The 10,928-nt window shown below is 43.3% G+C and overlaps 2 protein-coding genes across 2 annotated transcripts in view; both read right to left on the bottom strand.

The window, feature by feature from the left end:
* LOC145774475 (uncharacterized) overlaps positions 1–7,504 on the bottom strand; it is a 30,487-nt gene extending 22,983 nt beyond the window's left edge. The window contains exon 1 of the mRNA XM_082585731.1: positions 4,804–7,504. Coding sequence (XP_082441857.1) covers positions 5,278–7,269 — 1,992 coding nt within the window. The 5' untranslated portion in view covers positions 7,270–7,504 and the 3' untranslated portion in view covers positions 4,804–5,277. The remainder of the gene's footprint in view (positions 1–4,803) is intronic.
* Positions 7,494–10,928, bottom strand: LOC145773899 (uncharacterized). The gene is made up of 3 exons (XM_082585023.1): positions 10,914–10,928; positions 7,603–10,686; positions 7,494–7,502 (listed from the first exon to the last, which is right to left on the bottom strand). The coding sequence occupies exons 1-3, from the start codon at positions 10,926–10,928 to the stop codon at positions 7,494–7,496; spliced, it is 3,108 nt and encodes a 1,035-aa protein (XP_082441149.1).

Below are 10,928 nucleotides of genomic sequence, written 5' to 3' on the forward strand. Positions count from 1 at the left end.
CGCATATAACGGACGAATTTCGCTGGTCCCGACTGTCCGTTATATGCGAGTTTTACTGTAGTCATCTGCGGCCATTTTACCTTGACTTCGTTTGTAGTGACACTTTTTCCGCGGTTCCTTCAGGTGTCACTATGGGCGAATTTCTACTGTAGTGCATTGTGCTTAAACCTGTCTTGATTTAAACCTCGAGGATCTCATTGGTACGCGGCTCAAATTATCCTCTTAACGGCCCTGCATCCAGGTACTTTTCGGCATACACATACGCAGTTGATGCACTGGATTCGTTATGATGCAAAGGCACAGAACTTGACAGAGCGTTGTGTGGCGCGAAACAACGAATATGCGTTTTCACTTTATTTCGGTATCGTGATTGTTTCGAGCGCAATATAAAGGTTTTGCCTACTTTCCTCACTGAGCAACCCAACTCTTGCATGTACAGTAGTTGTACTCAGGTAACGTAGACCCCGTGGGTGTGACCGTGTGAGGATCGACCCTTTAACCACGCGCTTTTCGACGCGTCCAGACTGGTTTTAGCTTGAAGCACAGATTCAGATGGAAAACAATAAGCCAGGCTGTATTTTTATAATAATTGTAACTACTGTATATAGCAGTGGTTCCCAACCGGGGTGCCATTCATTATACTCTGGGGTGCCACGAGCTATTTCTTATAGTTATTTTTTGTCTGTCTTTAAAAAAAAAAAGGTCAATGCTGTATTCAGTTGCAACAGCTGAGTGTTCTCCCATGTTAGGAAGAAATCAAGGTCTTTATGGACTCATTAACAGATGGCGTAAAGAAGATAATGTAACCCCTGTGAATGGCACCAGTGCACTTTACAAGAAAATATCGTTGTTAAGTCCAAAGCCCATCGCTACTAAGTCTCGGAACTTCAATCAAGAAGATCGTAAATTCATCCGGGAGGAGGTGAGCAAACTTTTGTCCGAGAAAATTATCGAACCTTTTTATTCACCTTGGCGAGCACAAGTGCTGGTTGCAAGAGATGGACGACATAAACCAAGAATGGTTGTTGACTATTCACAAACTATAAATAGATTTACGTTACTTGATGCTTATCCGCTGCCTAAAATAAGTGACCAAATTGCGAAAACCGCAGAAGGATCTGTGTTTAGCACTTTAGATTTAAAATCCGCTTATTATCAAATTTCGCTTTGTCCTGCTGACCGCCCATTTATGGCTTTTGAAGCCGAAGGAAAATTATTTCAACTCACTCGCTTACCATTTGGTGTTACTAACGGTGTGTCGTTTTTTCAACAAATTGTTGACAAACTGATCGAAAAGCATAATTTGACTGATACCTATGCCCAGGGGCGCCGGAACGATTTTTGACTGGGGGGGCAAGATTACGAAAAAAGGGCACTTTTGTTTTCTAAAAGGCCAATTTTTTTTCAAGTTTTAAGATAAAATATAGCGATAATGATAGTCCGGTATACAAAGAAGGGCACCATGTTATGTTATAATGATGTAACCTATACTGTCAAGCCTTACAGCAGCCTGCGGCCATGGCCGCTAAGTAGTGCTTGAATGAACCGCCGGTGCTACCTCCTCAATCGGCCAAGTTTGGCCGCCGGTCTCTTCTAGCCAATTATTTAATTTCGCAATAGAATGATCGTGGATTAACTGTCGAAAATATGTAGTATCAAAGAGTGACGCAAAATTAGATCAGCGCGTCATAATCGCCACTGTTGCATTGTGCGGGGAATATTTGTTATTGATGGAATATATCCATCTGCGATCGCCAGCGCTGTAAGTCTTGTTTGTAATTCCCGACGTTTATTTTAACAAAGTCTTAATCCGAAGTGCTAATTTACATCGGCTGGCAATATTGTCGTTTTTATGTCGATTCGATGTTGTCGGACATTGAACGTTGTTAAAAAGGAGAACTAAGTTAGTTGACATCAATGAGCAAAACATATTTTGATCATATTTGCAAAAATTATGCTTCTTTTAGTAGCCTAATGTCTTTTAGTAATGTACATCATTGAAATAGCTAAAACCTCAATTGCTAAGGCAACAGCGATCAGATGTCAGTAGATGTAACAGAAAAAATATTTCGCACTTGCTAGTGCATCGTCAGTTCTGACAAAGGGCAGTTAAAGCCTACAAGTATTGTTTTAATCATTGAAATACTTATTTTATTACCTTGCCGTTATCGTCAACACATGTCGAACGTTGTTTTTCGTTGCTAAAAGAATTCTAGGGGAGTGGCGAACTTCTATAAAATCAGCCACATTGGAGACACTCGTGCGAGTGTCGTTTGAATAATAGGCTATATACTGGATTACAATCCCGATAAAGCAGTTATTGCGTGGTGCAACGATTCTATTGTAGGACGTCACCCAGGCCCAGACTTCAACAACGCTTAGTGATCATTTTAGCATTGTTGCAAGTTTAATTCTATTTACTTGTGCTATCGTTATTTTGTATTTTGGCCTCCAAGCACGCAGATTTGGCCGCCGAGAGGGAGCTCCCGGTAGGCCACGATGGCTGCCGAAAAAAAAAACGAGTTTCAAGGCCCGTACTGTGTTGCAAAATTTTGTGCCGTAAATACCATTTTGAGGCAAAAATGAAAAATTATAATTAGGCTAAAAGCGAATAGCAGAAATTGTTATATTGCAAAAATGTGTAGTAGCTTACATGACTTTAAAAGGGCACCATTGCCCCCCCTGCCCCTCCATCTGCAGAAAATTTGAGGGCAGGGGGGCATTCGCCCCCCCCTGCCCCCCCGCTTCCGGCGCCCCTGCCTATGCCTATCTTGACAATACAACTGTGTGTGGCAATGATCGAGCAGATCATGACGCGAAATTAAACGCCTTGTTGGCTGCAGCTAAAGCCGAGGGCTTAACTTTTAATGAATCGAAATGTGTTTTTGCTCGTAATGAGATTGACTTACTGGGTTATAGACTTTCACACCGTAAAATCAAACCTGACCCCGAACGCCTTCAACCCTTGCTCGAACTTACCTTGCCGAAATCTAAACCGGAATTGCAACGGGTTTTGGGAATATTTTCTTATTATGCCAAATGGGTACCTGATTTCTCTGAAAAATTCAGACCTTTAGTACAATCCAATCTACCATCTTCTTTTCCTCTACCCTCTGACGCTATTAAAAGCTTCGAAACTTTGCGTGAAGGTCTTGCATCTGCTTGTCTCACCAGTGTCAAAGAAGGAATTCCATTTGTAGTGGAGTGCGACGCTTCAGAGCATACCTTAGCTGCCACTTTAAATCAGGGAGGGCAACCTGTTGCCTTTCACTCTAGAACCTTTTCTCGTTGCGAAGCAAACTATTCAACTGTAGAAAAAGAAGCTTCGGCTATCATGGATGCGGTTAGAAAGTGGAGCCATTAATTACATGGCCGCAAATTTACACTTCTGACAGATCAAAGGGCCGTTTCCTTCATGTTTGACCCAAAACGACTAGGTAAAATTAAAAACAACAAAATCCAGCTGTGGCGTGCCGAATTGGGAAATTTCGATTACGACATCTTGCATCGACCCGGTAAGAGCAATGTAGTTCCAGATGCGTTATCCAGAGCGTGTACACTATCTTCTAACTCGCCCGATCTTACCAAAATCCATGAAAAACTTGGGCACCCTGGCATTTCACGTTTATCCCATTTCATTCGCACCAAAAATCTGCCCTTTTCTATGGAAGATGTCAAAAATGTTTGTTTGCACTGCAAAGTCTGCGCTGAATTAAAACCTCGATTTTATCGTAAACCACCCGAATTGTTGATTAAATCGATGAGGCCATGGGAAAGACTCAGCATTGACTTTAAAGGACCCCTCGATGGCAGGAATAAGTATATGTTGATTGTTGTTGATGAATATAGTCGCTATCCTTTCGCATTTGCATGTAGACATGACTTCGCCCACTGTTATTCGTTGCCTTGGTCAACTCTTTTCTTTATTTGGTCATCCCTTGTATATCCACAGCGACCGAGCCTCTTCATTCATGTCTCAAGATTTCAAGCAATATCTTTCAGACAGAGGAATTGCGAGTAGCAGGAGTACACCATACCACCCTAACGGCAACTCTCAATGTGAAAGAATTAACCAAACTGTTTGGAGAACTGTCTGTAAGAAATATTCTGTACCTACCAAATATTTCTTCTTAGTGTGGTGGGTCTTGCTGATCGTCCGATGCGAGAGAAACCCAAAATAAAGCTACCTGACTACTAGAGAATCTACAGGGGCACAGCAATTAGTACTACCGAATTCCTAACACTGTACCAGCCGAGAATCTACAACCGTACCATTGAGATCAGGGATTTACTTTAAGTGACTCTGCACCAAACAATTTACAAAAAAATATTGACCAGACCACACATCCGAGCGATCCAACACCGACGATCGAAAAGACAATTACAACTCATGGCAGATAAAATGTACGAGAAACAAAGTTGCCAAATACAGGATCAACACACTAGGTGGCGGTAAATACACAAAGAAAGATACAATGTGCGACCGCTGTTTCCAACATTCCCACCCCTAAAAGCGGCAGTTAATAATGGCGCTTTTAAAACTAGAGAAACAGCACCAAAACCAAGAATGTAATGTGTGACAAGACACAACATAACTCCTTAACATATAGCCTACAGTATACTAACATAAACTAACATACTAACAAAAACGAATATAAACAGTAGCACAAATTGGTAACGCAGCCAAACTTTACTATCTTGCGTCACTACTGCAAGATGTTAATTGAAAGAGTAGATAATAATTGAAAATGAAGGCACCTTTAAACTAAAAAACAGCTACATCAATATGATGTCATAAAACACAAAAATAAACATAAACGATGACACAAAATGGCAATGCAGTACGGTACTACTATCTAGCATTAATGGCGCAAAGCTGCAAGACGTTAATTTAAATTAAAGCAACAATGGTGCCTTTAAAAAAGCAGTCACAAATTAAATAGCGTTCCAAAAGGGAACCCTAAAGAAATAAAGAACACAAAATGGTAAGCAGCACCGCTATCGTAGCATTAAAGGTACAAGAGCTGCAACATTTTAATTTAACAAACAAAAACTAACAAACGAGAGCAGCCGAAGCAATGACAGCATTGCGTGTACTACAGACTTACTGACTTATTTAAAACACGAAATCACAAACAGTCTGTACTTATGGCTTTATAGCGCTCGCGCGCTGCAAACAGAAAACTAATAAAAATGTTACACTTACACTACTCCTACAATATAACAAACGATGCAATATAACATAAGCCTCACATGGCAGCCAACACAAATGTCTGTTCATTGATTGATAGCGCCCTCCAGCAAACAAATGTTTCGAATGTCTCTCATGAAAATCGACCCATCCGCTGTGCGCACACGTACCCGTCTCACTAGTCCAGCATTGTCAGGTAAAGTTTCAATTATGATTGCTTTAGGCCACCGGCCTCTCTCTGTCAGATCGTCTTTGACCAACACCAAGTCACCAGGTTGCAAGTTCGGTGAAGCACCAAACCATTTCTGCTTGGGCTGAAGTAATGGCAGATATTGCTTTGCCCACTGCTCCCAAAACTTATTTGCCAAATATTGCGTTTTCTTCCACGAACGGCGATAGACATCAGCTTTGGAAAGGTCTTCTGATTCACTTTCTTCGACAACTGTACCAGTAAGGATAGCATTTGGGCTTAAAGTAGCCATATCATCAGGAGACGACGGGAGAGCAGTTATCGGACGATTGTTGATTATTCGTTCGATCTCAGACGTGTATGTTAGCAATTCAAATTCCCCGAGGGTGGCTTCAGCTACAATAGAGCGAAAAATCTTCCTGAAGATTCTGAAAAACACTTCGTAAAAGCCCCCTTGATGTGAGGCACGAGGCGGGTTAAAATGCCAAGTTACCTCCTTTAACTTGGTTTCTGCAGCTACAAAATTACCACCATTGTCACTGTAAATGTCAGTTGGTCTCACATTCCTGCGATTGCAAAAACGCTTGTAAGCTTGGATGAAAGCGTCAGTGTTTAGTGATGGGACCACTTCCAAATGCACAGCCCTGGTGGTCATGCAGTTGAAGATGCAGATGTATCTCTTCACTCGACTACGTCCAATAGTCACCATAATCGGACCCATTAAATCTGTACCAATTGCAATGAAGGGTGTTGATTCTGTCACTCTTTGTTGGGGCAAACTAGCCATCTGCTGTCGGCCAGTACTGGCCTTCCAGAAGCGACATGTAGGACAATTGATTAGAACTTTCTTGACAGCCGACCTTCCTTTAACAATCCAGTAGGATCTGTTCATGTCGGCAAGCACATGACCAACACCCATGTGTCCCTCTCGCTCATGGTGGAACTTGATTAACAGGTCAGTTACCGGGTGGTTGTGAGGTAATAACACAGGATGCTTGTTTTCGAAGGCCAGAGAAGAGTTTTGCAGCCGACCTCCCACACGCAGCACTCCTGAAGACACAAATGGACTTAACGATTGTAGCTTTCGTAGCTCAGCACACTCCGCTAACTGCGCTTCGGTGATGGAGACAACAGAACTTTCCGATGCACTTGAACTTGAGAGCTTCTCCACCACACCTGGAAAGGCTTGTGCTTGGGAGACTTTGAGAATAGCTGTTAGTGCCTCTCTTCTTTCTTCAGCTGATAGGCACCCGACAGGAGGAGGACAGGAAACTGCAGAACACTTCCAGCGCAAATAGACCTTGAAACGTATAAGCCACGCAACGGCTTGCTGTAACCTGTGGAGATCCGAGTACCGTGCAAACAGCGGGGTCAGGACGACTTTAGAATCAGAACAAGCAACTTGGGCGGAGCATTGTCTCTTACAAACTTCCGAGCCATCCTCGGCTGAATCAGTCAAAAAATCAGGCTGCCGAGGCCATTTGTCCTCACTATTTAACAAAAATGACGGTCCATTCAACCACAAAAATAAACGATCAATTTTACCAGGTAATACACTACGAGAGCCAATATCAGCTGGGTTGAGATCCCCAGGTACAAATCGCCATTGATCGACTGAAGAAAGAGTATGCAACATTTCAATACGATTGGCTACAAACAATTCAAAACGTGTGGACGTATTGTGCAAGTATCGCAACACTACTGAGGCATCCGTCCAAAAAAATACACCATTGAATGTAAAATCAAGCTCTTTACAAATAACAACACTTAGCTTGGCTGCAAGAACTGCAGCTGCCAATTCCAGTCTGGGAATTGTTACCCTTTTAAGAGGTGCAACACGTGACTTGCCCATCACAAAACGACACTGTACTGTGCCATCTGCATACATGCATCTAGCATACGAGCAAACACCATAACCAACTGAGCTGGCATCAGAAAAATTGTGCAACTCGATCCTAATCAATTGCTTGCCAGCACACAAAATACAACGATCAAGCTTCAAGTTCTCAGTCTCAGGTAATAAATTTAACCATTTTTCCCAACTTAACTTTAAATCAGGAAGATTTATCTCTTCATCCCACCCCAATTTGGCAAAACAGGCTTTTTGAAGGATTATTTTAGCTGTGAGCAAAAAGGGTTGTATAATCCCCAATGGATCATACGTTTGATTTATCATTGAGAGGATGCCCCGCCGAGTAATAGACTTTTGAGCAATCCCCACCCGAACATGAATTTTGTCTGTGGCAACATCCCAGTCAACCCCCAATGCTTTTGTTACCGGAAGCTTGCCTGCACTTAAATCGACACCGTCTGCCAGGTCATCTTCAGGGATAGTTGACAGGACCTTCCAACTGTTAGACACAAATTTGGTTATATGAAAACCACCAGTTGCCAGTAAGTGGCGAAGCTGGGTGACTAATTTAAGTGCATCACTTTCTGTTGTGCAAGACATGCACCAATCATCAACATAAATATTATTTTCTACCGTGTCCGTAGTTGCCGCATCAGCCCCAGAAAGATTGTCCATCGCAGTCCTCCTCAGAGCAAATGCCGCACAGCAAGGTGACGATTTGGCGCCGAACACGTGGGTCTTCATACGATATTCAACAGGATCCCGACTCACATCCCCCTTCTCAAACCACAAGAACCGCAGCGCATCTCTATCTTCCTCTTCCACCAAAACCTGAGAAAACATGCCTTTAATATCACCAATAATTGCTGTAGGGTGTTGTCGAAACCGCAATAACACCCCAATGACATCATTGGTGAGGTCAGGACCATGTAGCAATTCATCATTTAAAGACCTGCCATTGCTGCGAGCACTGCAGTCAAACACCACTCTAAATTTTACCGATTCAGAGGTGCAGTGATGTGGAATAAAAAAGGTTTTACCATTGGCTGGCTGCTCATTAGGAACAGGCTCAGCATACTTAGTGACATATTCAGACATTTTGTGTGAGTACTTTTGCAATAATTCAGGATTTGAAAGGAATTTTCTTTGCAGACTATATAGCCTCCTTTCAGCCAATTTCCTGCTGTCTGACAAATGTGGGTAATCTCCCTTCCACAATAAGCCAACAGAATAATGACCATCTACCTTCTTTACCGTCCTCTCCAAAGTCCCAAGTGCCTGTTTATCCTCCTGAGAAAGAGCACGCTGGTTCGCCACATCGTTACAGTCATTGAAATCCTGAGCTAAGATCTTAAGGATCTGCTCACATGACTCTTCGTTTTTCTCTCGACCTTCAACAAAATTCACCATGAAGCGTGGCACAACTTGCAGCTCTTTGTCCCCACTATTGGCACCATATACAGTCCAACCCAAAGCCGTACGCAACCCACATGGCTCACCAGGCTTTCCTTGAACCACATCTTTTAGGAGGAAGGCCTGATGAAGCTCACTCCCCAGTAACAATTCTACCCTTTTCTCCTCTAAAACAGGGAAATTTAATTCTTTCAAATGTGGAAAGGCATCCACTAATTCAGCACTGGGTATGCTGCTGCTAACATCGACAACTTCATCTACAACAAACACATCATTTAACATGAAGGCAGACTCCTCATCCACACCTTGGACACCCATGCCATCTACTCGTTTGTTCAGTGCTGACGTCGCATTTGTTGTGACTAATTCAATGTTGGTGGCAGTGAGAGACACACCCAGACGCTCCGCTAAACTGGAAGAGCAAAGGTTAACATTAGATCCCTCGTCGATGAAGGCATAGGTATGAACAAAATTGGAGCTGTTGTTCGCCCAAACCTTCACCGGGACCACTTTGAATATGGTGCACTCATTTTGTTTTACATTGGTGGAACAGGCTATTTTAGGGTTCACCTCATTTGCCAAAGAGCTTTCTTCACTTTGTCTGTCCCTACTGTAGTGCAAAAGTGAGTTGTGCTTATGGCTGCACTCTCTACAAAATAGCTTACTTTTGCACTGGGCAACCTGATGGCCTGGCAGTAAGCAAACATAACACAGTCTTTTTTCTTTTACAAAGGCCCTTCTGCCTTCAACAGTCTTAGCTTGGAAAGTATCACACTTCCACAGCGGGTGTTCCTTTTGGCAGCAGACACAGGATCTCCTCGCGCCTGAAGCCGAGGGGTTCACCCCTTGCTGGGAAGCACAAAACCTTCTACCACCTCCATGTTCTGCATTCGTTCGCTGCTGACCAACCCCCCTGTCCTTCTTTTTACTCAGCAACAGGCCGTACTCGCTTTCAGCTTCTGACGCCGCCCTTTCAGTGAGAAGCCTCAAATCCACAAAGGTCCCTCCACCTCTCTCATTGCTTACAGCAACAAACTGTGACCGCACCTTGAAAGGCAATCTTTCAAAGAGGCCATGCATAAGGTCCTGGCTATCTAGCATCCAGGCCTTATCCCAACCTTGAAAGCTCACCTCACATCGGTACATGCGGTCACTTAACTGAAGCAATGCTTCAGCATCACCTTCCTTTATAGGCGGGCCCTCAAGAAGTTCCTGTCGCAACCGAAGCATCAATTTTCTTGAATCTCCAAATCGTTGCTCCAGACGCGACCAGGCTTTGATGTAGGCCTCCTCGCTGCTGATGAGGCAACTCAGGCCAGCTATAACTTCGTGGGCTCTCCCTATGCACATGCTTTCTAAAAATGCCATGCGGTCCTCAAAGTACGGGTACACTTCCTCGACATGGCGCCTGAATCTCTTCTTAAAATCCCAGAACTTTATGACATCCCCATCAAATTTATCCAATACCAACCTAGGAGCAGGTGGAGCCGAGATAGGTCCACGATATGCCAGGGGATGACACATACTGGCATTCCCTTGGACCACCTCTTCTACCACCGTAGGCCTTGCAGCATAGGGGTAAGCATCAGGATTTAAAGCCTGACCACTGCACCTAGCCTGTGAAAATTCAGACTTTATTTGCTCAACCTTGGGAACAATAGGTGGATGCTCTAGGTGATTCGGCATGCCTCTAGATGTTGAAAGCTCACTGGTCTCTCTAACATTTTCTGATGGTGGCACAAAGGGACGCTCCGAAACAAACTCCCCAGTTAGTATCGGACGAGGTTCATCATGGTTCTCCGCAGATTGAATCGAAGAACCTGAAGACCTATCTTCACCACTGGGAGTTTTTACAGCAAGCAAACAACTCTCTTTCAATTTACAAATTAAGTCTTCAATCTGGTCAGCTTTTAGTTCTAAATTTTCTGTTGATGCCGACTCCTGGTCCAAGATTTCAACATGCAACACTGAAATCTCTTCCCAGTAATCATCAACTTCCTTTTCTAATGTTGCTATCAAGTGCAGAGAGTTGGGCTCAGACTGCAAAGCATTAAATTTTCTTTTAAGTGCAGCGACCTTCACCTGCACCTGATATAACTTTCTTTTCAAAGTTTTAAATACCACTGCTGAATCACTGCCATGACTCGATTCAGCAGAGGAACTTTGTGATTCAACAGCAGACGACGAATCATTACCCTCTTGAATATTATGTGAAGCATTGCTAGTACCCAATTGAACCTCAGGTGTACCACTAACTAACCACTAACCTCCTCATCAGCCAT

The sequence above is a fragment of the Aplidium turbinatum genome, chromosome 7 (assembly GCF_918807975.1).
Source record: "Aplidium turbinatum chromosome 7, kaAplTurb1.1, whole genome shotgun sequence".
Classification (NCBI taxonomy): Eukaryota; Metazoa; Chordata; class Ascidiacea; order Aplousobranchia; family Polyclinidae; genus Aplidium; species Aplidium turbinatum.